This window comes from Hypomesus transpacificus, chromosome 6 (assembly GCF_021917145.1).
Source record: "Hypomesus transpacificus isolate Combined female chromosome 6, fHypTra1, whole genome shotgun sequence".
Taxonomy (NCBI): Eukaryota; Metazoa; Chordata; class Actinopteri; order Osmeriformes; family Osmeridae; genus Hypomesus; species Hypomesus transpacificus.
Window position 1 is genome coordinate 13,779,813 of NC_061065.1, and position 27,990 is coordinate 13,807,802.

A 27,990-nucleotide genomic window follows, 5' to 3' on the forward strand; every position below is an offset into this window, starting at 1 on the left:
AATTTCTTACGAAACGACGCGGCAGAATGTGTAACTGTCCGACAGTTACAACTTGCCATTGGACCTGCTGTGTCAAATAGGCAGCTATGTCGAGTCAAACGTTGTGCTTTAGGATTCCATCATTCTCAAATGGTGTACAAAAAGGCAATCCTTGGCTAGTAGGACGGGTCTGCAGGGCACCTGATGGACAGCCAGCATGTCTAGAAGGCCAGAGTAGTTCTTGGCAGTGTCTCCTGCCAACGCCTCCTCCAACTCGTCCAGGAAGCTTTCACAGGCGTGCAACTTCTGCTGAACCCTCTCAGACCCTTTGACCCCATCCTCAATCTCCCTGATGAGCAAACACACACACACACGGTCATTTTTTCAAAGTACAAAAAACATTTGGTTGAGGTTTTCTTTGTTGCCAGAAAGAGCCCGTGAGACCTTGTAGGTACGTGCCTGCGTTTAGCTGACGCCAGCAGGAGGGCGTGCTTCCACCGGCTGGCGAGGGACTGCACGCGCTCAGCTTCTCGCTCGTTTGCGGACGCACGGCAGCCAATAGCCGAGATGTCAGCCAGTTTAGGGAGCAGGTTACTCAGTTCACACAGGGCCATCTAAACCGTTTAGGAAGAGAGGGAGTCAGTCAGGTATGTGTGAGTGTTTGTATGTGTGCGTGCGCATGCGTGGGTGCGAGCTTGTGAGAGAGAGTGTGCGTATGCATGTGGAGGCGGCATGTGTGCGCGCTCGTGTGCCGGTGTGCGAGTGAGACCGTGCGAACGCAACACGATTCTCCTGTTGTCCACAACATGAGACGGATTCTCGCTCACCTTCACAGAGTCGATATCACACACGTCAGTTGTCAGCCTTTGCATGGAGCCCTCAGTTCCCTTCTCAAGTGCTTCTAGATTGTTTCCAAGCATCCTTTGTTGGTCTAGGTCCTCCTACACACACACAAACACATCCGGTGGTTAAAATGTTCTACTTTGTATTTCAACACAAGCAAATAAGAACTCATCAGAACATATTTGATCGTAAAAGGGGGAGGGTTATGGTGTGACAGGCACACTCGGTACATGATCTACACTACAATCCCACAAAATCACATTCACAAGTTGTCTATAACTTAAACACTGACTTTGAACTTTGCTTTACAATCCCTTTGCTTTTCCATATAACTTCAGATTTCATGTCAACTTTATTGCTACTAACTCTCACCTGAAGTCGTCTCTGTTTCCCCAGCAACATCTGACTCAAAAGCAGGAGGTCACGTGAAAGCAGCCTGGTCTCTGATTGGATGAGTGAGGCTGCCAGTGGGTCCAGCTGCCCAATGAGCATTTTTGAGGCCTCGAGAACCTCGCCAATGTTGGGTTGCAGAGTCTCTATATCTCCTTGCAGGTTCTGACAAAATAATTGCAGTTGTTTGTGGATGTTCTAAGATGAGTGTGACCCTAACTCCAGAATAAAATTAAAAAAAACATTTTCCAAGCTCTTCAATTCCACTAACATGGAACACAATGTGAACTATGTTTAATATAAACCCATATTTCTTTGTCTTTTGGTGCACTCAGAGCATCAAGAAAAAACATGTTTTTTCTGCTTTAAGAGCAACACGCACTGAAGTTGACATCAAATTATTACATTAGGAGTGCAAATAAAGGCTGGATGTGGGCAGGTATGACTAATCTAAACATGGTCAATTAAGAAATATGGTTGCTCTCTGCTCTCTGAAGTACTCAAGTACCCATGCAGGGGAGAAAAACGTTTAGACACAGGAAAACACGACATACCTCCAGTATTTAATTTGGTGAAGGTGAAACATGGGGTTAGATTCATCGTTTCATTAGGGTTATTCAATCATTTCGGGACTTAAAAATGAGAAGCATGTCTTTCAAAACATCCACTCACCTTGATGGATACAATCTGTTCCTCTCGACAGCGATCCTGGGCTTCCTGGGGTTTGGGTGGGGAGTTCACGAGCTCCCCCCACTGCTCTTGGTGCTGTCGCAGGCTGGTGACGCAGGGGTCAGACAGGCGGCTGTACTCCTGCCAGTGGTGGTGTAACTCCCTGGTCCTCTGCAGCTCCTTCTCGACCTCCTGCACTACCGCCTTCCACCTGGAGGGGGAGGGGCAGGGGAGACCACACGCTAGCTAGGGGGATGCCATTCGTCGCACGCCGAGCTCGCACGAGCTCGCCTCGTGCCGTAGCCATCCTCCAGGTGAAATGGTGCATTGTGGGTGTGCTTTCTGAGATGAAGTGGAGATCTTTGCGAGTGGGAAGACGTCTTTTTTTTTTTTTTTTTCTTTTACTTTTGAGGAAATGATTACGAATGTGTCGTCAGTGAGTCTACGTGGTAACTCTTGTGGATAGTTTAAGTAAAATCATGCCAAAAAAGGTTGGCCCGGGAAACAGCTCAAGCCCGGGAGTATTACCACAGTAACAGTGTAAACACACACACACTCAAATACACACTCTTGTTTAAGCAAGACCAATGGGTTTGATCATGGGAACACAGCGCTCCTGTTGATTTAGAGTACCTAAATCACCAAAACTCTGCTCGAGTCTAAAATAGGAGATGGTCCTCGTCACCATCACCTTAACAACAGCCACGGCTGAGAAGAAAAACCCAGATATTTGGAGGGAACACAGATAAATGCTCCCCAGACGATATTTCACGGAGTGTGTTTTTTTCCGGTGTGTGTATCTGTATTTGCGTGTGACTGTGTTTGAGCATCTTCTGCAGTGCAGAGGAGAACACAAGAGGAGATGAAGTGCTCGGGTCTGGCCAGTCGAGCAGACGGGGACTGAAGTCTCGGATATAAATCTGCCGAGTCTGTCCTCCGGTCTGCCCTGTCTCTCCTCTGGAACAGGCCGCAGGCTGTGTGGAGATGAACTGCCCCACTGTTTTTGCTCTCAAAACACTCATGTGCCTCATAGAGTCTATGGAGATACATTTATGTATACAGTATACTTCTCCAGATTGGGGGAAAAAAGGGTGTTTATTTTAGTCCTGCAGAGGCATTATCTACATCTCATTGAGTTACGTAAAAATAAATAAAATAAATAATTAAGGCACACATCTGAAAGAAATACTGGGTATTGAGGTACTGGGTTTCGAGTGCAGGCATTCTGTTTGAATTAGGTTCCATTGTAGTCTACTTAACTGAATTGTCTTGATGTCGTGAAGGTACTAACCGTGTTCGCTCTCCCTCCACCTTCTCAGAGAGGAGCTGAGCCGTGTCAGGGCTGACCAGAATTCTCAGACTGGAATATGATTGGTCCACAGCAGCCAGAACCTTGACCCCCTTCCCAGCATCCTCCTGGATCATCTGTAGACACAGAAGCCCGATAATGTCACTGAGACCAATCATGAAACTACCATAAAAGTTTTAGAGCATGCTGACATTTTCGAAGCTGAATTGAACCTTTTATAAAATGTGTCCCACTTTGAGACCACTTTCATCCTTCATTTTCACTCTGGAATTTGCTCAGGGAGAGGAGGAAACAGGTTTCAGTCAAGCCCTCACCTGCAAAAGTTCTCCGTTCACCTTCACTTGGTTGGAGGAGAGAAGTGGTGCGCGAGAGTGCTCCAAAGTACAGCGCACTCTAGTGGCGAGGAAGGAAACTTCACTCAGTTTCTGCTCAAATCGTCCCCACTCTTCTAAGACATGCTGCAGAGCTGGCTTCAGGGACTGAACCTGTGTACCACAAGACAAAAAAGTGACTTAACACAAATAGCTGCTTTCAAACTAGTCCTCTCTACATACAAAAATAAGAGACAACACACAAAAAGAACAAACAGCAGTGTATAATTATGTATTTCATACAATAAACCTGTCCCCACACGGACAACAACATAACAGATTTCCATCAAATCATTTAGTAAATCATTCTTCAATCAATTCATTTCCATATGTATACCGAGTACAGTACCTGTTGGCTGAGGGTACTAGAGGCTTGATCAGCTATACCAGCTTGCTGACTGAAGGCTTGGTCACTCGGATGCTCCAGGTCGTCAGACACCCGCACTGCTCTGAGGTCCTTGAGCGCCACAAACAGCTCCTTCACCCTCTCCTCGATGGGCTGCAACAGAGCCGAAGAGGCAAAGCAAGGTCTTAGAAAAACACACACACACACATACTGTCCGCATGCATGCCAAGCATGCACAGAGAACAAGACTAGATTTCGAAAAAATACCAGAGCTCTTGTTCCCACGTAAAACAACAACAACATACAACCGTAAACAACAGGTCACATAACAGTCCTGTTGTCTTTTTAGTACCTCCAACTCAGCCAGGGCCTTGCCAGCCTGGATTTGACTGACAGGTCGTAGCCACTCCCCCAGCCTCTGTAAGTGGAGCTCCACCCAGCTGCGTATGCGTCGCAGCTTGGTCTCCCTGTCGACGCAGGCGTGCAGCAGGCGCTCTGCCTCGCGCATCTGAGGAAACCAAACAGCATAGCTTAGCATAGTCATGATCCTCCTCAATGTGCTAATCCATTGGACCCCATCCATTGGAGATATGCCGGTTCTAGGAAGACTGGATTGGTCAGTGCAGCTTTAGATGGGAGTCAGACGGCTGAGCGGTGAGGGAGTCGGGCTAGTAATCAAAAGGTTGCTGGATCGATTCCCCGCCGTGCCACATGATGTTGTGTCCTTGGGCAAGGCACTTCACCCTACTTGCCTTGGGGGGAATGTCCCTGTACTTACTGTAAGACGCTCTGGATAAGAGCGTCTTACAAATGGTTTTTGCAACGCTCTCACGTTAGATCAGATGTTACCTCGAGGGAAGGAGGGAAGGAGGGTTTCATCTTGGTGTGGTTGAAGTCCCCCTAAAACTTCATTGGACGTACTGACCTGGATTTCCATCTCCCGCTGAAGAAGGAGCCAGCGCAGGTTGACGTCACCCAGACGCTCGGCGAAGAGGGTGCGCTCGGAGCGTTCGGCGGCCGTTAGCGCCGCCTGGGGCCCAGACTGGCACAGGAAGTCCAGGGTGAGCTGCCCACTGGCCAATCCTGCCTTCAGCTCCTGAGGGGAACCCCACCACAAACATACAGATGTTATCACTCCGGATCCCAGATCAGTTCATGTTGAGATAACAAGCGTGGGAAGGGAAATATGAGCCCAGACCGCGGTGTTATTTTTCTCCACCGAAACACATTTGCGTAAGAGAGAAACTGAAAGACTGAGAAAAGAGGGCACTAGGTTCACGGCGGGAAAAGGTCGCCTGGAGCAAAAGGTTACTTTTAAGAGAAGGCTGTAGAAGGTGGTCCCGGGGAAACAGGGGCGGTACCTGGTAGCGCTGGAGTATCTGGGTGAACTGGTCTCCATGGCAGGCTTTGAGGGCTCCCTCTCTCTCCTCCTCCAGACGCACCTCTACCTGGCTCGCCCAGGTCTCCAGGTCCACCAGCACCTCCTTTGGTGGCCAACGGTCCAATAGGAGCTGAGCGAGAGAGGCATGCAGTACGAAGGGATTTTTGAGTATCACTGTAAATACGATGTCATTTATATGTGTGTGTGTAAGTGTGTGAGTGTGTGTGTGTGTGTGTGTGGGGGGTGCGTAAGCTTGAATTATGAGCAATGATTCTTCCAATTTTTCTCTGAGGTTGAAGTAAACAGTGGAAGCTTATTACGAAAGTGATGGGCACTCTGAAGATTAAACACGTTCTTCCTCCCCTTTTCCATCCTATACCAGTTAAAAGAAAGACATCAAAAACAGGTTTCCACCTGTTTGGCACAAGTATCACCCATTTGTCGATGATGAACGATGGGGGTGAAATGAAAAGGTATTCTACTCCTCCGCTCTCTCCAGTTCTTCTGGGCTGTTCCGTTTGAAAAGCACTCAACCAAATTGGATATGTTCCCTGATAGCATCTTTACTCTCGCACGTTCTATGCCGACAGACCCCCATTTTCGTAGTTAAAAACGTCTCATATGAATTACGCCACCAAGATAGGGGGGCCTCGACCACGGACAACGTGTCAACGGGAGGAGAGAGCACCATCCAGACTCCTGACCCACCTGATGGAGCTTCTCCTGGGCAGCAGGCAGCGTGGAGGAGACCCCGGTCCAGCTCTGCTCCAGCTGGGCCAGACTCCTCCGCAGGATCGGGGAGTCTGCCTCCTTCAGCTGGAGCACAGAGGCCCCGGCCCGGAGAGCTGAGGCCCTCTGGGCTGACCTGGCCTCCAGCTCCATGGAGAAATCCTGTCGAACGCGTGATACACACAGACTGAGCACTTTAAACTTAAAGACGTGCAGAAGAGCAAGTGACTTAAAGGCAGGGTCGGTAATGTTGTTGAGGCACTTTTTGTCATATTTGCTGAAATAATTTCACATTATGATAGCAACCAGTAAATCGAAAAGTTTGACAATCAAATTAAACAAATCCAATAGCTATGGGCATCGCAGGACTGTAATAAACACGCCCAATTGTGCAGTGGGGGACAAACTTAATGATAGGACGGCATTTGGACCGAATGTAATGATTGGACGGGCTACTTGTCCACCTACCTCATGGCAGTCGTCAGGCAGCGCGTTCATGTGTTTTGGTTGAGTGGCTTTGAAGGGAGGAGGTGGGATATTTTGGTTTGAACTAGTTTGAACCCTTTCGAACTTGAGCCAAAACGTCTAGCCTCGCAAAACTTACCGATCCTACCTTTATTAAATTATAGATGGGTTTTGTAGTTGTATCTAGTCTAATTATAGTCATAACTTTTGTTGACAGATTACATGTCGAGACTAGGTAATTCAGATGAAATCTCCCTCGGGGTCATAAACCTTCCTCAAACAACGTACCAAAAGATGGATGAGCTGGCCAGGGTTAAGTTCTTTTTCTGCAGGTGCTGCTTCTGCCAGACCCGACCGCAAGGATTCCAGGCGTTGGTGGGCACCCTGGGTCCACTCTGTGAACGCCACAGAGTCTTTCTGGAACCTGGACGACGCACCGGGAGGAGACGCGGAGCCAAAGCTCGTTCAGGCAAATGGAACTTGACCGAACTCGCAAGTTAGCTGACTGATTCAGAGCATCTCCCCTGGCTCGTCAGCCACACTGAAGCACATGTGTTTATCGTTGAACAGCTTTGTGCCTCCACCTTGCTGGTGTGTGCGAGCAGTGTGTGTGTGTGTATCTCTGCATGTGTGTGCGCGCATGTGGCCCACCTGGCCCAGTTCTCCTGGAGGTCCCGGCTGCGTTTGCTCTCCAGCTGGGCCCTGCTGCGGACGCCCCGCCAGCGCAGCTCCAGAGCTCCCCCTATCCTGCCGAGCCGGGTACTGCAGCCCCCCGCCTGCAGGACCTTTCCCACGTCCAGGATCCAGCCCAAGGTGGGCCTGCTCTCCAGGAGAAGGTCGAGCACTCGCTGACGGGGAATGAGAGAGCCACAGTGAAGGGGAGAAGAGGAGGACATGACCAACAACACGGAGGAAAGTAGTGAAGAAAGAACAAGCAAATGAGGGCGACAAAGAAGACAAACTCGGTGCCCGACACTGTCCTACAGGAACCCCCAACAGTCCTCATGATTGGACACTGGTCTTCAGTATTGACCAGAAGAACTGAGATCTTGTATCGCAGACAACTGATGAGGGAGTAGGGGAGGAAGTGGGATTGCACGTTACGCTGGCGCTTCAACGAAACCCACACGCGCACACTCCAACACACATATTCGTTCCATCCCAGTCAATCCAACAGAGAAATGAGCCTGTGTAATTGTAAAAGGGAGGCAGGGGAGGCTGCAAAGGGGAATGGCGGGCAGCAGATAAATGGCGTTCCATCTGGAGTGGTTGCATATATAATTAGAGCTTGTCTGTGGATATACAATTGACGAGTCAAGATTGGGCAGCCATGAATCCTTGAGTTGTTGAAGATTGTTCCATGAGGCACCGAAGAGCCCACCCGTGCAAACACACACACACATGCACACAAACACTCACTCACACATTCACACATCATCACAACATCCCTCACAAGGCACAGCATGGACCTCTTGATTCATGGGCAGCGTGCTACTCGCTTTTCCCATTCTTCAAAATGATCACAAAGGATAGACCAGATTTCTGTGGAAATGAGGTGCCTCCCCTTTGCCAGGAATGAATACAATCAAACGACCCATTCATTATCGCTTAGGCTTTTGAAATTTCAAAAGCATACAATAAAAAATCTCAAATGAGGGTGGAAGAGAGTGTGTGTGCAGGTGTGTGCGCTCTACCTGGCAGGCTTCTAGCCTATCCTGTAGCTGATTCTCCATCTCCTCCTCTTCAGGGTTTTCACCAGGGATGAGAGCTTCTAACTCCTCAAGCAGTCTCCCTACACGCTCACAACCCACTTCCCACTGGCTCCAGTCCTATACACACACACACACACACGTTTATTCACACACACACCAAAATATACACACCTTCAACAAATGTAAAAACTGTCTTCCTCCAGGAACAAAAATGTCTAGAGGGAGAGAGATATACTTTGATGACCAAAGATATCCACTTCACCTGGAGTCTCTTCTGCAGGGTGACTCTCTGCTCCAGCGCCTGTTGCTGAAGAGATTGGGCTCTGCGTTCCAGCTCGAGCCATTCCTCTTCTAGGTCTCGCAGCGCCCCCTGTGACCCGTCCTGGAATAGCCTCTGGCCAAACGCCAGCCGCGACCCCAGGATGTAGAAGAACTTCTGCCATCGCCATGGAAACCAGATGCCACCAGACCCAGGGATGGTAAGGAAGACCAGACCAGGGATAGGCAAAAAAAGTGACATGAAAAACAGTTAGGTTTAGCTTAAATTTGGGACATATTTACAGCACACAAATCCAGAATATGAACAGTTGCTGGGCTTACACTGAGTTAAACCAATGCAGTCATTAGATTACAAACTCTTGATATTTCCACGAGCGAACTTGTGCTGGTTTGTGTTGTTCGAGTGGCCTCAAATGGAGGCTCCTTCTTTGAGGCCTGTGCTCAACCCGACTAAACCTCAACAGTCGGCTGCAGGAGATGTACAGGTACCTTGTGTCTGCAGACCAGGCTCTGCAGCTGGCTTCGGCTGTCAGGCGGACAGTCCTGACTATGGGCCACACGCTCCTGGCCCAGTTCCACCAGACTGGCCAGCCCCTGCAGCAGGGCATGGGAAACCCGCTGTGTGTCTGTGGTGTCCTCTGGCCATTTCCTCCACTGGCTGATCAGCATGCACTGCACAGGGACATTTGGTATGGTCGTTGTAACGTACAGCGCAGGCAAAACGTCATGCTCTACACACTGACTTTGGACCGAACAGGTAGTTACCAAACTACACACATGCAGTACACACACGATTGCATGGCTGTTCCTGTGGGGATACAATTCAGACCCATTCAACATCGTTTGATGTTGAATGGGTCCGTTTTCCCCTAACCTTAACCCAAAAACCTAGCCTGAACCCAAACTTCAGCTCCCAACCCTAAACCTAAACCATCCCAACATCCTAATTCCAACCCGTAAACTAATTCCAACCCGTAACACTTCCACTAACACTTCCACTAACCCTAACCTCCCCCAAACCACTGACGTACCTCCAGCCTGGGGGCATCCTGGACGTGTGTAGCAGGGTGTCCGTGGACATGGGTAAGCTCCTCAAACAGACACAGTGGGCCCTCCTGTTCCTCGGGCCCTGCCTGGAACACACCCCACGCCCCCCGAAAGGACAGTGAGAACAATACAAAGACCTGAAGAAGAGAGTGTGTGTGTGTGTGTGTGTGGTTTGATGTAAGATGTGGACGTTGGAAGGACATTCTCTGACGGTTGTGGAGTCTTTGTGTAAGGGTTATGGTGTGGTTGTGAGATGGTTGTGTCTGGGTTGCGCCTACCTGATTTTCATGTGGGCGGCCCAGACGTGTGCGTAGCCGGTCCTGGGAGCAGAATAGAACAGACTGGGCCGTTTGCAGGCATCCATCCAGTACGTTCAAACTCTCGAGTTCTCCCGGGTCTTCGTCAGAAAGGGCCGGACTGACATGTGAACTCGCCGCGGTGAGCTCTTCACCCAGGACAACCAACTCTGTGGAGACGCACTGAAACACAAAACACACACACAAATCCATCTCTGTCAACTGACATTGCAGTCGCACTCTCGCTGACGGCTGAGTGTCAACCTTCACGACACGGTAGAAGGGGTGTGGTCTATCTACAGTTCAAGCTCCTCCTGCTCACCTCCAGCAGGAGCGCTCTCAGCTGGGCCTGCTCCGCGGTCGTCCCCGGAGGGCGGAGGAGCTGGTCTGTTAGAGCGTCCACGGACAGGACCACCTCACTCAGGGACGAGTACAGCTCACCATCCTGTACGGGATCAGAATCGCCCCCTGAGCCACCCTGGAAGACATACCACACGGCGTAGTCACTCGATATATGCCAAGAACACCTGAGGAGTTTGAGGGACTCCGTACTGTATAGAACTAGAAATAGAACGAAGCTTAAACACACACACACACACACACACACACACATGGAAACAGCACTCACCCCTGCTGCTGTCCCCCTGACCCCGTGTCTCAGCTGTTGAAGCGTTGCGACACACTTCTGCAGTTCCTGAAGAGCAACAAAGTCAATGCCCTCCTCTGTCTTCAGCCCCGGGTCCTACACACACAGCAAACAGGTCCACACTGTTCATTCTGGAGTGTTGGCATCAACAGGCGGTCACTGCGTCTTCGCAGTAATAGGGCACTGGGTCTAGTTCATGTAAACGTTATTTAAATGGAAAACGCTGTTGGTTAACCGGTTGTCAGTTAACCGGTGTAACCCCAGTGTAAGGTGGTGACCTACCTTCTCCTCTGCCAATGCATCCTTTGAACTGACTACCGCCTCATTCTCTTCCTGAATCTTTCTTAAGATGCCGAGTTTGTCGGAGAGCTGTGAGTGGAGACGAGCCCATCTCCCCGTCCCCTCCTCTTCCTCAGCACACCTGGACACGGCATCGGGGCTGAGGGCAAACCGACACACGTTAGGGAGGGAGTGCCATTCTGTCCCTTGGCCCACGTCGGAGAGGGTGTGACCCGAGGGAGTTGGTGAGCCGTGTCTCACCTGCTTTGTGTGAGGGTAGTGGTGTGGTGAGCTTGGTCTGCCAGGCTGCTGTGCGTCTCCGTCATGCTCTCCACGTCCCCCTGCTCACTCGGGGATCCCTAGAGTGTGAGAGGCGAGGAGGTCTCAACAAGAGCCCCTAGTTTACTAACGAACTGGGCCTCGCTTAAGCAGAACGTCAGGTGTTATGCACTTGTGTTCATCTTCTTTCCCCAGAACAAATTCAGAGCTAAACCTTTTGGTCACCCTAATGATCTCAGCTTCATGGGAATAACAGTTGCCGTGTACAGGTCGTGACTATAACTACAGTTCTACAGTTCTTATGGCACTTACCAGGTGTGGGTGGTCATGTCTTGGTGTCTCGTGAGACTCGTCCACGTGTGCGAGGTGGGGGCTGAATGGAGGGGCAGGACGTGCAGGGACGACCTGGGCCTCCTCCCTACAGGCCGGAGCACGTGTCTGGACGGCGTGTGTCACCGTGTCACACGTGGGTCGCGCCGCTTGGCCCGTTTTCGGTCGTGAAGCAGTTGCCTTGGTTACTAAACCGGTCTCCGGTACTGATTGTGCCTCCACGGTCACTGATCCAGTCTTCTCAGGTCTTGTGATGGATGTGGTCTCCTTGGTTACCGCTTCGGTGAGGTCGGCGCGAGACGTTGTGTTGTTTCCCACGAGCTCTGATGGCGTGCGTGACGATAGGGTGTTTGATTGTGCTGGGCCTGCGGTGACTTGGCAGAACTCTGGTGCGTCACTTGAATCTCTCTTTGGAACGGCTTTGGAATAGGTTTCTGATGACTCCGAATTCTGATTGAAAAACATTGAAGGGGATTTTAGGAGGAAAACTGTTGGTTCAGTGTGCAACAATACCCTTCAAAACAACATGTGTAAATGTACAGTACCAGTCAAAGGTTTGGACACATTTTCCCATTCTTTTGACTGGTACTGTATTTCAAAATGACTTTACTGTTAAACTTTAACAATGTACAATTAAAAAAAAAGATCAGTTTACCTTAGGGACAGAAGGAGGTTGAGGTTTCTGCATGTGAAGGTCCAGGTGATTCTGGGTGGTGGTGGTCTCTGCTTGATCATGCCCAAGGGTCTCATCTGGGTCCTAGTCCGGGCGCACAGGCAGGGGAGGAGTCCATTAAGAGGTTTTAACAAACATGAGGCAGCTGTCTCTGACAGATTTCCAGGAATGATACTGCCCTAGACACAGACTTCAGCATTTTAAACAGATTATCTCCAAACCCAGGCCTACAAACTGAAGCTTACCCTTCAACATCATTATTTTTGTTAATATATTACAAATACAATGGTTTAAAATGTGTTTTGTTTGAGACACAGCAAAAGTCACACAACAGGGTTAGGATTAGTCACCCTATTACAAACAAATAGCCAAATAACTGAGAAAGATGTTACTAGCTTCTGAGACGCTAGCCTTCATGCTAGTCTACCCAGAGGTACACAGTCTCTTCTCTTTTTACCTCAGGGAGACTGCTGGTAAGTGTGTCAGAGGATGACAACTCCAGACTCCCTTCCTCCTCCTCTTCCTCCTCCTCTTCCTCAAAGGGACACAGGCCAAAAGCATCCTGTTTCAGGATATGGGTTAGCGACGGGTTAATGCTGCCTGATTCGCATGTTAGAGCATTCGTTACCAACTAGGATCCTGGAAGGTTTCACTTCTGTATGACAAACATACAGTACTGGGGTTTTGTTTTTTCAAATATCAAATCATGTTTGTTGCCAACTTAAACTGCAAACCATGCAACCTGAGTTGATGCTATTGCTGATTGAAACTCCAGGGTTGGTGACTGAAGGACGATATTAATTATAACAAGCGGTAGTCATTTTTTTCCATTTATAATGATGCTGGCTTTCAGAAAATCCCAACCTCGGTGGTTATTTCAAGCCACACACAAGCAAACACGTGAATCGTTAAGCGGAGCGCCACATGCAGTCACGAGCCACATCACAAGGCGCGTGGTCAGGCCTACCTGTGATCTTGTGGCCCCTCGCTGTGCCTCATCCACCTGGGTGTTCTCAATCCAGACAGAGGCCTCGGTTGTAACACACCCATCCTCAACGTGGACCTCCTCGGCCCTCTTGTCTTCTCCTGATTGACTCTGAGAGAGCAAGAGAGAAAGAGATGAGTGAGACGTGGTGAGAAAAACGGAAGAGAGAAAGAACGAGAGATGGAAGGAGAGTGAGAAAGGTTGAGGGAAAGAGAGAAAGAGAAAAAGAAAGAGATGGAGGGAACGAAAGAAAGAGAGAAATGAAAAAGCAAGAGATATAGGAAGAAAGAGAGAAAAAGAGAGAAACGAGAAAGAAAGAGAGAAAGAGCGAGAGACAGAAAGACAAAGAACAACATTGGTCACGAGCCACCTTCTGGCTCCCATGAAAGACCAATCCCGGAATCAGTGGCACAGTCCCAGCCATGAGGCCGAGTGTGTAGCGTACCTCCAGCAGGGCGGTCTGCCTCCGTGTCAACAGCTCCAGCTCCTGGAGGGGCTGCAGGAGCTGCCTGGCCCTCGGGAAGGCAGCCAGGGTCTCCTCCGCCCCGGGGGGTAGCCCCAGCTGGGCTTTGCAGCTCTCCATCACCTCCACCGTCCTCCGCATGGACTGGATGTTGGCCAGGATGACCTGGACAACAGGGAGGGACAAGAGACAAGGATCTCTAGCTTCCTCTGGAACCGTTTCGGAAAGGATTATGGGTAGTGTAGGCTTTCTTTGAGCAGTTTGCTCGATTTGACAGTCCTAGCTACAGTAGTGTGTGTAGCGATACATATTGATGGAATTCTACTCCAGTTAAATGTGAAGGTCAGGATGCTTTGTGGGGGGTTTGGCTGTACTGTCCGTTTGAATAAAGTTGGATGCAAATGACCTTGAATGACTCGCAACACAACGCAAACTCCTCACCTGTCGGTTGCGGAGGTGCTCCTCCAGTGAGACCTCAGGAGAGTCCACCGACGATAAGATGGCTCGGATCTTGCTCACGTTCTTCTCCATGGCCTTCAGCTCTGCTTCGATGGACTCCATCTCCTGAAAGCAGGAGGAGAACCGGAGGGTCACGGGGACAGTGTAGGACGGCTACATGAGAAACTGTTTTTTTTCTCCAGTCAATCCAACGTATCAATCTGTTTGAGGTGCCATCCAGGCCAGACATGTCAGTCTCACAGCTGAGACATGGAGGAGCTGGTCCAGGGGCAGGATGACTCTGCGCTGCATGGCGTTGACCTGGAGGTCTTTCTGAGCCAGCCTCTCCTCCAGGGCGTCCGTGTGGCACACGGCGGAGATGTCCCGCAGGGAGGGCCTGAAGCCGTCCAGAGTGGCCCTGATCCTCTCGGAATCGTCCAGAACCATCTGGGGGTCGGGGGTGGGCGAGGGGGGTGTTATGGCAATATGTTTAACATGTATTCATTTACAGCAGCTTCATCCATGATTCTAATGATATAGATTGCTATAACAGACACTGTATGGCCAACAGTATGTGGACACCGCTCAGTATCCGGACACCTGCTTGTTGATCCTCTTATTTCAAAAAGCTGAGGCCTTAACAGAAGGTCAGGTCAGGTGTTGTAATGGAAATGTTGGTCATATGCATAGATGTATGTGTATGAAATCTATAATCTTCTATGTTCATTGGTAAGAGACAGGAAGGCAAGATAATTAAGTTGAGTTCAAAGGAATGTGAGGTGCTGATGGCTCTGTGGGCAGCTTGCCCTGGGGGATGGGTGAAGCATCTTATATGGCCTTCTGTCCTCTGGTTACTGTAAGGGGTCAATGAGATAGTTGCTCTGAACTTTGGCTAGAAGGACTGTGTCCTGTTTCATTGTTTGTGTTAATTAAAAGTATTGTTTGAAGATGGTCACACAAAGGACAGTTGACCATTTGACTGGTCAACCCCTGTGGCTTTATTATCTACTGCTCTGGAGAGAGCTGTGACATCAAAGAACTTTGGGACACTGGACACTTGGTATTGTGTTAAGCTGTCACTAAGTTGAGTTAGCCAATCACAGAGTTTGCTACATTGATGGATTGACCTTATAGAATGCCATTTGATCTTAAGTTTATATAAGGCAGTGCATGTGTGCTGGCTGATCATCACTCCTGCGAACGACCTGTGTGGATGGCACACCTCCTTCGCTGTGATTGATCAGCAAAGCTTTGTTTATGTAATTGTATAGTCTAATAAATTGTATTAAAACCATATCCCTTGACTATTCAGATCTACACAGTGCCACTCGAATTCTTCCTTTACAGTGTCCACACACTTTTGTCCCTGTAGTGTATACAATGTGAGTCCATAAATGCGGTATACTGTCATCACACACTGAATGGGAAAAGTTGGGGTTTCCAGTAGGGGTGGTTCAGTTTCAAGCTCTCTCACCTGCAGCGTGTTGGCATGGCTCTGAAGGTTCTTAGCTGTGGTGTAGGTACAGGTGCTGCCGAGCCAGGACTGGGCCTCCGCCAGCCAACAGGTGGCGCTGTGGAGCATGTCCTCGTACTCCTGGAAGCAGGCAGGGACCTGAAATGGGCGGGGAGGAGATCAAGTCAGTACCACTCAAAGGTAGCAGCACTGTTTATCTCCTGCTTCTTATAGGACCGCCCTCTAAAGCTGGAGTCTTTTCCCCTCTGTCTTGAGTGTTTTAGAAGTTTACAAGCCTAATACAAATGAATAGGTTGTTATGAAGCTCTGGAGAAGCCCTGGTAATAACTGTTCATTTGAATCGGGTGTGTTAGAACGGGGGTAACATCTAAAACATCCAGGACGAGGTTCAAAGACCACGGCTCCAAAGAAGCATGGGTATAGTAGTTTGACTGGATGCCGGTGAGGAGAGTGGAAAGTAGTTCACGGTCTCAAAGGACTACAAACGACATGCCACACAGCGGTCCAGCAGCACCACCAAAGTCCCTTTAATGGCGACTGGGGGATTGTGGGAAGTGTAGTCACCCTGCTGAGGAAGGCGGTGCGCTGCTCGGCCTGCTGGGCCGTGTCCTGGTAGAGCTGCAGGGGCTGGATGAGCTGGTCCATGAGGACGTGGGCTTGTTCCGGCTGCTCTTCTGACAGGTCCTGCACCTCCACCTCCAAGGCGGTCAGCCGGCTGTGCCAAGCGTCCAACTCGTCCCACACTCGCTGGATGGGAGAAACACACGAGGCAACCACAGTGGAAGTGTCCTGTCGGGTGTTTTGTACTACTTTTGATTTGAAATTTAATTTTAATTCAGCAGTGGCACACACAGTAGGGAGGACCTCTTGGAGGACCGCTTAGGAGACAAGAACCCTCGCACCACACACACACACACACAGTAGGGAGGACCGCTTAGGAGACAAGAACCCTCGCACCACACACACAGTAGGGAGGACCTCTTGGAGGACCGCTTAGGAGACAAGAACCCTCGCACCACACACACACACACACAGTACATACACACACTCACACACTTGCCCACGCACGTACCTTTAGTGTCTTTTCCGCCTCGGGGAATGTGGAACTCCTCTGGCTCAGTAAAGTCTGAATGCCCTCAAGTCCAACCCCCACCTCTCCTATCTTATGGGTCAGCCTTTGGAGGGAATTGCTTCTCTCTAGGGTGAGCGTAAACTGAAAACACACACACACACACATCTTTAGTCATCCAAACGCACACGCATGCATGCATTCCAACACACACACACATATGTATGTATCCAAACCTACACATCCTTGTGTTGTGACAACCCCAGAGAGCCAGCGCCAGGGACAGTGGCCCAGGATGCCACATTCACCTGTTTCCCGCTCCCCACTCCGCTAACGAGCCTCTAATCAGCCCCAACCTCCCTCCCTCTCCCGTTCGCTAATCAGCGCCCCGCTCCCCACAAAGTCAGACAACAAGAGCTCAGAGGAGAAAGAGAGAGAAAGAGGGAGATCTCTGGGATGAGTATCACAGGCAGATCGTTTGCAGTGTTGATTCTTGAGTGAGGGCGTGTGGCTCGCTGAAGGCGAAACGCTGTGGGAGGACGTTTGGTTATTTTTTGTTCAATGAAGCGCACGTCAGCACCGATCCCCATTTTCTGTCCAAGTCTCCTCGACTTGTTTTCCGTCTCAGCCCTCTGACTCTGGGGTTGTCACGGCGTCCAAACACGCGCCACTTCTCTGAAACCTCGACAACGAATGGTTTTCTTTGTCCCATCTGCCGGTACTAAACGTTACCTTCTGCTCCATTTCCTGTAGAGTGCAAGTCACTTCCTGGATCTGATTGCTGATCTCCATGGGTACCTCGGTGTACCTCGCCCTGACACCTTCCATGATGCTCCGCAGTTTAGCCTTCTGGGAAGCCAAGGTCAGTCTTCCCTCCTTCTCACAGGAACGTGCGCGAAAGAGAGAGAGAGACAGATGAAAGGAGATAGTGAGAAGTTCAAAAGAGAGAGAGAGAGAGAGACCACAGAAGAATCCAGAATGCCAGCAGTATAGTTGTCTGAATTTGTGTCTTCCACACAACATACGTCTTCGAATAATTTGGAATTAAGGACATGTGGTGTTCACTTACTGTACTTTAGTAGTTTCCATTTTAACCAACTGTCCCATTGAAGCAATGTAAACAGTACTGTTCGTACAGTAGTACATTTAAAAAGGCTGCATGGCCTGGTTCTATGAGATTTGTTTTCCTTCAAAAGGACTACTTTCCCACTTGATTTAGTTTGCTTAATACATTCAACCAATTAAAAAGTTTTGAAGGTTTAAACCCTGCATGCCAAAATAAAAGATGAAGCTAAAAATAAAACATTTAACGTAATTAAAACTAATTAAAACGGCGCAGAGATGTAATAGAGGACATGTACACCTCCCAGCTGTAATGTTAAGGTTCAACAGTTGTCTACTGTTCCCAGAACAATGCTTCAGCTCATTAAAATCATATTAGCCATGCTTTGGTGCTTAACGATGGTAGACTAACTGAAAACCAACTGAAAACGCAACCCTCCATGTTAAATATGGGATTCAACTGGCCAAAGCTAAATGATGACCCAACGGAATCCCAACTTTTTTTCAGGCAAGCTGAAACTCTGTTTTCGTAAATGGAAACTTTTCAACGGACAGACGGTTCGTAATCAACTGTAGGCTACTCTGAGTTTCATGTACTAACAAACTCATGACCACGTGTTTATTCAATTACATGGGGCCTCTGACAGTTCAAACTGACATACGAATGTAAACACATGCATTTCAAAGTGCCCTCTCACTGGAATCCCAGTTTCAAAACGGAGCAAGCATTCCGGAAAGAAAAAAAAGCTGCCCCGAAGATGTGATGAGGAACACCAGCACATGAAGGAAAATGTTTATGTCCTCAACTGTAAAGCACTTTGTTCATCTTTAAGTTAGACAACTCTACCTATAAAAGCAAATCAAAAAGGAATGGCATGTTCACTTACACTATGTATAACTCTGACTGTGATACAAATATAAGCACATGCGCACTCGACATTTATTTTTTTTTTTTTGATCAAATGAAGGTTTCGAAATCAAATTGGGCTATGCTACGTTTTAGTTAAGCTGATTAAACGAAACAAACTGTAAAAATGATTCAGTGAGACACTTGACGTGAGGCTGACCTGCTGTTGACGGCCGCTGGGCAGGGTGTCCAGGATGATGAGCAGGGTGTCCATCTGCTGCTCCACATCTCGGATCTTCTCCTGCCACCGCTGTCTCTCCTGTACCTCGGACTGGGCAGCCTTACGGGCCAGCAGGCTCTTCTCTGTCAGGCTGGGGACCGAATAAGGGTGACCTTCCATCTCAAACTGTTCAATTCACAAAGTTGTTTTTTTTATACGGTGAAGCACAGACATGACATGGAGGGCGAAAGAGAGAGGGTGAAAGAGAGAGAGAAAGAGAGAGAGAGAGAGAGAGAGAGAGAGAGAGAGAGAGAGAGAGAGAGAGAGAGAGAGAGAGAGAGAGAGAGAGAGAGAGAGAGAAAGAGAAAGAGAAAGAGAAAGAAAGAGAAAGAGAGAGAAAGAGAAAGAAAGAGAGAGAAAGAAAGAAAGAGAAAGAGAGAGAAAGAGAGAGAAAGAAAGAGAAAGAAAGAGAAAGAGAGACAGAGAAAGAGAGACAGAGAGAGAGAGACAGAGAGAGAGAGACAGAGAGACAGAGAGACAGAATGCCCATTTAAACATATTTCCCTCTACCTCCTGCAGCTGTCCTGCATCTTGACCAGCGTCTGACAGACTGGAACAAGGATGGATGCTTCCTGTGGGATGGACACACCCAGCAGCAGCGCTAGGCTGTGCTCCAGGGAAGCCAATGCTCCCTGAGCCTCCTTCAGCCCAGTCTGGTGCTCCTCTGCCTGGGCTAACAAGTCACGTGGATCCCCTGGGGTGGAGCTCACAGTTGAACCGTCGGGCAAGTTGGCCTGGAGCCTGCTCAAGGTCTTGCTGCATTGGTCGATCTGAAAACATTCCTTTTGTCAAGCAACTCTGAGCCAAAACAAAATCCCGTTTATGAATCACACATTTTAACTCATACAAACATTAAAAAAAAATAATGATTCAAAACTCCTCAGCTGACTCACGCTGATGCCGATGTCTCTCCACTCCTCTTTCTTCTGCTCAGCGTGAGCCTGGAGGAGGCTGACCCCGTGCTGCAGCAGCCACCACCGCCTCCACAGGGCGCCCAGGGCCCCCTCGGTGCCCGCGCTGCAGCCCTGGGCCGGGCAGCCCGCTTTCAGCTCCTTCAGCCTCGCGGCCAGGCCTCGCACCTCCTCCGCCAGGGCCTTTGCATGGACACAAAAAAACACACGCGCGTGTACAGTTCATACTGCATGCTACTGGAGGGCAAACACCAGGAGACGCACACCGTATTCAAACCGCATTTCCGAGGTCGGCCTAAGCACGGCCGAGGGGTAAGCGGTCAGTCGGTGACAAACCTCGGCTTTGTTCTGTTGCTGGACACACTTGGAGAGTGAGGTCACATCCAGGGCGGCACACTCGGAGAGTCTGGTCTCTGAGGTGGTCAGGAGTTGCCACACCTCCCCGTGACACTTCCCATGCAGCTGCTGTGTGTCGGCACACCTTTGGGACCAACCGCAAACATGGAGAATTAGAAACTGGGTCGAGTGTTTCTCGTCTGAAAGGTTTTTTAGATGAAAGGCGTTGGAAGGAGTGTGGACCTGGATATCTCTCAATTCTATCCACAAGGCTAGTCCCGTTGACTTAATGTCTTTGGTCATCCTTCGTAGAAGTCATGATAAGAAGTTCACCTCTTTGCCACACCCCTTGATGACTTCCCATCACACTGTTCAACATGCAACGGCTTCCTCTCTGTGACTCAACTCCGGGCGAGAAAATAAGTACTCCATTCGAGATACCTCCTGCTGTGTCCTCATAATTTGAACAGCACTTATCCGAGACATTGGTCTCTGAGTGCATATCGGAATATAGCTGATCTTTATGATTGCAGTGTCTAAATGATGTTACTGTGTAGACCTTTAACAGATGCTTTATTTGGATAGTGGGGGATGACTAGTGCGTAAACCCTAATTCCTGGGTCAGCTCAACCTTTCTTTACAGAACGTCATCCTCCATGGCTCAGTTCCTGTGATTAAATGACAGAGGAAGAGACATAAGGAGAAATGGCGACGTATAGAGAACATTGGTTCTCTGGACCGACCTTTTCAGAGCCTCCAGTCGGAGCTGAGCCTGGGCCTCCAAGGTGGCCCTGCCCACCAGCACATGACTCAGGACCCGGGCGTGGAGCAACTCCGTCGGGGGGAAGGCGAGAACGTGGGAGGCTCGCTGGGGGACCACGTCCAGGAGATGGGAGACGTGGGCCTCGATCCCCTCCTGGAAGGAGGCCAGGGCCTGCTGGGCGTGCGTTAGCTCCTCAGTACAGTCCAAGAATCCTCCGGAAGGGGACAGGAAGGTGGTCTCGGCGTTGTGAAGGAACGCCACGGCTCCTTGCGCAGCCCAGTGGTAGTCCTTCAGGGCTTCTCGGGCTTGAGACAAATTCTCCTGCGAGACACAGAATGGCAGGTAAAGGGTTACTGGTGGGTAGTCCACCAGTACGGTCATCAATTATACATGCAGGTTGATCCTGGGTAGTTTCAATTATGAGGAGGCAAATATAAGATTGGGTCATTTCAGCTAAAAGGAATAAACATTTTGTCCCCAGTCATTGTGCTGCGTAATAATGACTCATTTTCGAACTGAAAAGTGCAGTCAGCAAGGTGAAAAAAGCAAAATTGTCCTTTTAAGGAAAGAACCCTTCCTATGAAAGAAAGAAACAATGTCTATCAAACAATGACAGATGTACACCATACTATACCATTGTGTAGAAGATATCAGGGAAACGTACCATACGTGCGCGGCACTCTTGCATGATGGCCTCCCTCAGGGTGAACAGTTCATCAAACGTCCTCATGTCCACGCGTTCTCTCTGTCCCAGTGCTTCCAACACCCTCATCCCAGACTCCAAGTTCCTCCAAGTGACCCAGCAGCCCTGGAGTTCTAAATCGATCACGCTTTCATCCGGAGCAACCGGCCCAGCTTCTTTGAACTCCTGACAGCTTTGGTGAAGAAGTTCCATCATGGCCTTGTACTCGGAGCAGAAAAGGAGACCTTCTAGAAGGTTCCCCTCCAGCATTTTGATGTCGTTGGTGATGGTGAGTTCACAAGAAAGAAGGTTCTCCACTGCCCGGCGGATCTTGTGCCTCTCTGAGGTGAGCTGGGATGGGTACAAGTCCTGAGATATGGCCTCCAACTGGTCTGCTGCCTCTTGGCATTCTTTCTTCAGCAGGGGAAGTTCTACCAGAAGAGTTTGGCACAGCCTGAACCTCTCGCCCACATCGACACTTGTGTCTTTCGACATTTGGATCTGTCCCTTCACCTTATCTCTGGAATCTTCCACATGCTTCCTAAGGCACAGGTACTTCTCATGTTCCGGGGCGTGGGCTTCGAGATTTTTGATCTTTTCCTGCAGTTCTGCGATGGTGCACAAGAGGGCGCCTTTCTGCCCTTTCTGGCAGTGCTGGAGCTCCTGTATGTGACACTGATGCTCCAGGAGCAGGCGCCTCGAGGGCTCAGTGGCCCAGAGATTGGCTCTGGTGACTGGGAAGCTCTGCCTCCCCAGATCAGCGGCTATCTGGCTCAAGCTCGTTCGGACGGCGGCTAGCTCCTCGGCAGAAGACATCTGAGCGTGCAGAAGCTCTTCCAGTTCCCAGACAGTCGTCCTCTCGTGGACCAGCATCCCGTCCAGTTCCAGGCGAAGGCCGGCGAGCCTGTTCACCAGGTAGCGGCTCTCGGCCGGGGTCATGCCTGGAGCCATCTCCTTGGTTTTTTCCAAAAGGGAGTCAGTGAAAGACATCTGTCTTTCGACATCCTTTAGGGCAGATTGGTGGGACCGGACCTTTCGCTCCAGGTCAGGGATGCTAGCAGGAGACACATCGGTGGACGTTTCTTTTTCAATATGCGAGGCTACGAGCCACGTATCCATTTTTGTGATCTGGGCGAACAGCTTTTCCCTCCCCCGCAGGGTTTTCTCCATCTCCTTCAGCGTGTGAGTGCAGTCGTTGGCCACGCCTGCACAAAGCTCCTCCAGGGTCTTCCGTGAGTTCGACCCTTCCTCCATCTCCTCCTCTCCGAGGTTCCAGTCCAGCGCTATCCCGTCTCCCGTTTCTGATCCAACCTTCGACCGCACGGACGCGATCTCCGTTTGCAGTTTCCTCATCCCCGCGATTTGTGCACGAGCCTCTTCGGGGAAGACGGCCAGCCTTTTCCCCGAGGTGAGAAGGTTCTGGGTGCGTTTGGCCCAGACGACCCTGTCCCGTGTCCGCTGAATGATTTTAGACAGAGAGTCGCTGACAATTTCAGGAGACTGAGCTCTGAGCTCGCTCTGCGTGAGATCAAGCAACTGCTTCAAGCCCTGAAAGACCTCGCTCATCGCCTCTCTCTCCTTCTGTCCTAGTCCAAACTCACCGAGCTCCCCAGACACGCACAGGAGATGAGTGTACTGTTGGTTAAAAACGTCGAGGTCGGCAACCATCAAGATCCTTTCAAAAGCACGGGGGCTGTCTTGCCGTGTTTGGAATGACCGGGAAGCAGCTTGGAGCGCGGCACGCAACCCCTCGGCCTCTCGTAGTAGGTCATCCGCCTGAGAGGTGGAAACGAGGCCGTGCCACAGTGTCCTGGTGCAGGTGGCCTCCACCAGCTTCCACGTCTCCTGAAGCTCTCCGAGATGGGCGAGGAGAGCCCCCGAGCCCTCCGACTCGGTCAGGTGACCTGACACCTGGCCGCACAGCTGCAGCAACTCGCTCAGCGCTGCTTTCTGTTGCCTCAGAGTCAGCAGGAGGGAGCCGAGTCTCTCAACTTGAAGGGCATTGCTTCCCAAAGCCTCCCTGCGAAGGCGAAGGAAAACCGAGAGTAAATATCAACAAAACACCCTCGTCTCTCAAACCGAAAACAGGAATCGCGACAAGTCACAGCGGGGTCACTCACAAGGTTAGCCCGGCCAGCTCAGAGGCCAGACCTTTCAGGCGCCCTCCGACGACCCCCGTCTGCTCGTGGTACTGCGTGACCAAGTCGAGTTGAGCCTCTTTGACCTGCAATGTGGCAGCGGCGTCCAGAAGGGCGGCGCTGCATTGGCCCTCGGTGCTCCTCGCGTCCTCCGGGTCACGTGCCTCGGCGCTCGCACGGCTCATCGCAGCCACCTGCTCCAGCACGGAACGTCTGAAGCCCTGCAAGGAAGCCCACCAGGAAGACATTCCTCAGATAAGGGGCTAATGTTCTTGTTTTGATCCAGAACGCAATTCGAATTCAAAGCAGAAAATACAAAAGATTCATTGTTTATTTGACGAACGACGTTTTGATAGATGCCCATAGTTAACCACATTTAACCATGACACACACAGTACTAGTATGACCACTACTTTCTCTCCAGAGCTAAAGAGGTAGGAAGATCCTTCAAAGAAGATCCTTAGGGGATCTAGTACCTCAGCCTCCTTCAGTTGCTGGGTCATGGCAGTAGGGTTGAGCTGGGCCGGCTGATAACGGCATCCTAGAGCGCTGAGGACAGTCCGGCCAAGCCTGGTCTCTGCTTCTCTGGGCGAGGGGGCAAGGTACCATGCTGGGTCCATTCGGTGGCCTCCCTTAAATACACAGAAGCAAAACAAAAGATACAAAATGGGACTGAGTGAACAAAAGGATTGTGTTGAAACAGAGAGGTGCTGTACATGCATTCAACATATACGGTAACTGCCCCAGATGTTACAAATCTGTAACACTTTGCCCGGTGGCCAGTCAAATTGTAAATGAGTGGTTTTAAACTTAGATATACAGGTTACATCTAGATACAGATGGCCTCCTAAATGACTGATGACTGTGCCGGAAACTACAAGTGCCCTGCAGGAAATCCCATCGGCACATGGCTCCTTCCTGGATGGCTACTATCTTGGGAATACAGTCTCATCAAGCCTTGGAAACTTCAAAAATATAGTCTTATCTGGTCAATGATCAAAGCAGTTCACTGTAGTGCTCTCATGGCTGGGTATTCTTAATACATCATTTGTTTCGATTAACACTTAGCAGAAACATTTCAATCGGAGGACTAACTGTTGGATAGAGAACCTTTCATCTCTTTCATGTTTGAAGTTATCCAAGCTATTAATCAACAACTTGCATCACGTGGCATTACTTTACGTCTACAGGCCCCAACTAGCTCTCCGCTGAACATATCTCAGTTGCCCGGCCCGGAAACATTAATCTCCCACTCTCTCCAAACTCCATTCAACCGTGCACATGAAGCACACTCACCTTGGTGATGTCACTTCTCTCCACCAGCCCTCGGATCTCAGAGAGGATTCCCTGCATGGCGGACGTGTGGCGAGGGGACTCCAGCTGCACTATTCCTCCACCTGCTTCCGCTGTTCCTGCACGGGCTGACGACCGCTGAGCCCGAACCGGCAAGCTCTCCTCAGCTCTGCCCCCTTCCTGAAGAGCAACAAGGCGGTGCCACATCGGAGTTTCGATCTCTTGTTTAGACTTGATAATAACAAGGCTTCATGTGCTTGTCCCGCGGTCACAGCCAAGACTGCTGTGTTTCCCTTCCCTGTCCTGGCAAGTTAGTGCAGCGATTATAGCAAGAATGTGACTGTAGAAAGCTAGCCCTCCCCTGAGGGATATGGGCCCTGTTCCAGAATTCTACACTCCTCTGAGTTTGAACTGACATGACTCGTAATGTCTACTGTGGGTGAAGATAGGCGTGGAGGAAATCTTAACTTGAGCAACACGTGTACTATTCCTGATGCTTATTGACATTCATGGGTTAACAAGACTTAGTACATATTAACTAATGCATATTACCGCATCTGGATCTAAATTGTTACAGGATTATGATGTATTTTTTAGGAACAGTAGTATGTACTGTATCAAGGATGTTTGCTATTGACCGGCACAGCTCCCGGAAAGGGGAAAAAATAGCGGGAACTGGTTTGAGGAGACCGGGTCAAGTTTGAATCTTCCAGGTAACATCTGACATGACATCCTCATTAAGTAGCAAAAAACACGAGTAATAGTGCATTAACAGTATGGTCTATCCTAACATATCGGACAGACTGTTGGCAAGCTAGCACACAAAAAAATTTGATTTTTTTTCCCAGCTTTTACATCAGTGGACAAATGCTCCTCAAATGATCAAAACCTTACTCAGTGGAATGTCTTGAAGACTGGATTAAAATATATACCTGGCGACGCACCAGTTGTAGTTTCAAGAAACTACTCCTGGTTATGGAACCAGATTAAAAGTTAGTTGGATGCGACGGTCCGCAACCAAGAACCACTGTGTTGCTTTCTTATCAACCAATCCAGAATGAACACAAATGTGACGAGCGTTGATATAACTTCCTTCTTCTCTAAAGAAAGAGCTCACTGATGGAGTGTGGATTTTACTGCCCTTCAGGGTTGTGAAAGCCGACAAGGAACCATTTGTCTCGGGGAAGTAAATTCCTCATTGGGATTTATAACAGCATGTATTTTGACTTGGGGCAAATAACGACCTTCAAATGTCAAACTATGCCGCTACGTATTATACTGTAATAACTCCTCGAGTTCAGTCTTGTAAAGAGTGTCTGAAAATGTCAAAAAAAATCTCTCAGAGAAGACAATAACTTATTTTCGTGAATGACTTGGACCTCAGAAGAAAATCAAAAAAAAGTGAATCGAGACAAAGTATTTTTTAAACTTCTGATAGACTTGGCTACATGGTACAGTGTGTACAGGCACACTGTGTTAAATGTCAAACAAGTGCAGACTGGACAAGTAAGAGGAGGGGGAGTGGGTGGCACAGAATGGAATGGAATTAGGTTTGAAAACAATTATGCCACGAAACTAGGGGAATGAGAGACAGAAAGAGAGGGAGAGAGGGGAATAGAAAAAGACCAGAGAGAGGGTCAGAGAGAAAGAGACAGGGATAGAATTACCTGTTCCTGTTGCGTTGTCTCTATGTCCGCGGATGCAGATCCCCACAATGACATGGAACTTCGATCTTTCATTGGACCGCCTTTTGGTTGATCTTCTGTCGGTCTCGGCCCCTTCCGTTTTGTGTACTTGAATTCAGTCATTTGCGGTTCCAGGAGCGCTGACTCGGCACTCTTCCGTCGGTCGTCACATTCGATGCCCTGTGATTCAGTACATTTCCTCTCCCCGCTGGCTGAACTAGTGGGCTTCTCAGTTTGACCCTCTGCAGCTTCCTGGACTGAGGAGTGACCCTGTACGTCAAACGACTCGGAGTCCTGGGAGCTCCATTGATGCGAGCCACTTCCTCCTGAGGACAGTTGACCGTGACTACACTGAAACTCTGACTGAGGTTGGTTTATGTTTAAAACGATGGTGAACACTTTCTTCGTCTCCTTCTGGTGTTGTGGTTTGGTCTCGGACTGAGGGTCTCTTATGGGTTTTGTGTACGTGTCCGAATTCCCTTGTTCCGCTTCTTGTGTATCTGGTTCCACGCACACACTGTAAAGGTGAGTAGCGGCCTCTGACCGTCCATCCTCCCTCTCCTCCGTTCCCCCAAACCCAGGAGTCTCAGGACTTTGTTCAGAAAAGGAAGTGAAATGACTTACGGTGTCAACAACATCACCGAGACCCCTGTCCACATAATCTAAACACGTGTCCAGAATGATCGTGGCAACTTTACGGGGTTCAGCCATGTCTGGTTGTGTCTCAACAGTCTGGATGACATCAGGCATATTGCTTGTGGATTCTTCATCCGTATCTGTCTTAAAAGGGCCTGGTTGACAAACTCCACGGTCGCATAATGGGATTTCTGCAGAGTCACCACCTCCAGATGCCTCTGTGAGGGATGTAAGCAGAGCTTCGCTGTGGCGAAGGGTTTCTGAAGCACTTTTCTCCAGTTTCTTGGTGCGTTTCTTTCCGAGGCAGCTCTGCAGGAATTCCCGCCGCGAGAGCGCCCCCTGCAGGTCTTGATGGAGTTGTCGTCCTGCGTCAAGTGTGACCTGTCGTAGATAAACATCACGTTTCTTTGGATGTCTTTTTATTAAACTTTTTTTTGCAAACAGTTTCACTTTTACTCGAAAAAAGTTTAGTTAATTGAAGCGCAGTCATTTGATGTCAAATGAATCCGTGGGAAAACTTTGACTGACAACACATTGCATCAGGCATTACTGAGGTAACAAGAGCTGTTGTGTTCTTTCAAAGTTTCTTTGAAAAACTGTGGTCTCCAAAAGTATGTTAATTACGAAGTACTCACAAATGAAAGTGCTCCTAATGGCTCAAAGCTAGAACTGGATGGGAACAAGGCAATTTGAGAACAGGTCTTTTTAGAAATATCCTGTAGTGACAACAAACTGCAAATAGACCAACAGACCTGAATTGATCAAATTCCATGTTACAATGTTGTTGACAGGCAGGCAACAAATATGAGATAATGCATCCTGTAAAGCTTTTAAATGGTAAGGCCTTTGGTCCTCTTAAAAACTTTCTCTGTAAACTCAGAGTGAACCCAGGAAAATGGAGCAAC

The 27,990-nt window shown here is 49.3% G+C and overlaps 1 protein-coding gene across 8 annotated transcripts in view; it reads right to left on the reverse strand.

The window, feature by feature from the left end:
• Positions 1–27,990, reverse strand: part of LOC124468414 (nesprin-2-like) — an 85,837-nt gene that overhangs the window by 23,716 nt on the left and 34,131 nt on the right. For 4 of the 8 annotated variants that reach the window (XM_047021115.1, XM_047021114.1, XM_047021117.1 and 1 more), the window contains 44 exons: positions 26,432–27,466; positions 24,768–24,944; positions 23,948–24,103; positions 23,454–23,692; positions 21,316–23,353; positions 20,632–20,972; positions 19,889–20,033; positions 19,535–19,735; positions 19,152–19,411; positions 18,582–18,732; positions 17,185–17,328; positions 16,456–16,596; positions 15,948–16,130; positions 15,384–15,521; positions 14,171–14,356; positions 13,913–14,035; positions 13,454–13,636; positions 12,991–13,119; positions 12,481–12,585; positions 12,006–12,107; positions 11,333–11,800; positions 11,003–11,100; positions 10,745–10,901; positions 10,445–10,558; positions 10,139–10,294; positions 9,799–9,999; positions 9,505–9,606; positions 8,963–9,145; positions 8,457–8,630; positions 8,177–8,311; positions 7,134–7,330; positions 6,771–6,906; positions 5,997–6,179; positions 5,269–5,418; positions 4,833–5,003; positions 4,260–4,415; positions 3,911–4,060; positions 3,505–3,675; positions 3,173–3,306; positions 1,885–2,092; positions 1,195–1,377; positions 807–920; positions 439–593; positions 181–328 (listed from right to left, as the gene is read on the reverse strand). In XM_047021115.1, the coding sequence (XP_046877071.1) occupies positions 181–328; positions 439–593; positions 807–920; positions 1,195–1,377; positions 1,885–2,092; positions 3,173–3,306; positions 3,505–3,675; positions 3,911–4,060; positions 4,260–4,415; positions 4,833–5,003; positions 5,269–5,418; positions 5,997–6,179; positions 6,771–6,906; positions 7,134–7,330; positions 8,177–8,311; positions 8,457–8,630; positions 8,963–9,145; positions 9,505–9,606; positions 9,799–9,999; positions 10,139–10,294; positions 10,445–10,558; positions 10,745–10,901; positions 11,003–11,100; positions 11,333–11,800; positions 12,006–12,107; positions 12,481–12,585; positions 12,991–13,119; positions 13,454–13,636; positions 13,913–14,035; positions 14,171–14,356; positions 15,384–15,521; positions 15,948–16,130; positions 16,456–16,596; positions 17,185–17,328; positions 18,582–18,732; positions 19,152–19,411; positions 19,535–19,735; positions 19,889–20,033; positions 20,632–20,972; positions 21,316–23,353; positions 23,454–23,692; positions 23,948–24,103; positions 24,768–24,944; positions 26,432–27,466 (10,221 nt within the window). The remainder of the gene's footprint in view (positions 1–180; positions 329–438; positions 594–806; positions 921–1,194; positions 1,378–1,884; positions 2,093–3,172; positions 3,307–3,504; positions 3,676–3,910; positions 4,061–4,259; positions 4,416–4,832; positions 5,004–5,268; positions 5,419–5,996; positions 6,180–6,770; positions 6,907–7,133; positions 7,331–8,176; positions 8,312–8,456; positions 8,631–8,962; positions 9,146–9,504; positions 9,607–9,798; positions 10,000–10,138; positions 10,295–10,444; positions 10,559–10,744; positions 10,902–11,002; positions 11,101–11,332; positions 11,801–12,005; positions 12,108–12,480; positions 12,586–12,990; positions 13,120–13,453; positions 13,637–13,912; positions 14,036–14,170; positions 14,357–15,383; positions 15,522–15,947; positions 16,131–16,455; positions 16,597–17,184; positions 17,329–18,581; positions 18,733–19,151; positions 19,412–19,534; positions 19,736–19,888; positions 20,034–20,631; positions 20,973–21,315; positions 23,354–23,453; positions 23,693–23,947; positions 24,104–24,767; positions 24,945–26,431; positions 27,467–27,990) is intronic. The other 4 variants (XM_047021113.1, XM_047021112.1, XM_047021111.1 and 1 more) reach the window with 4 other exon arrangements.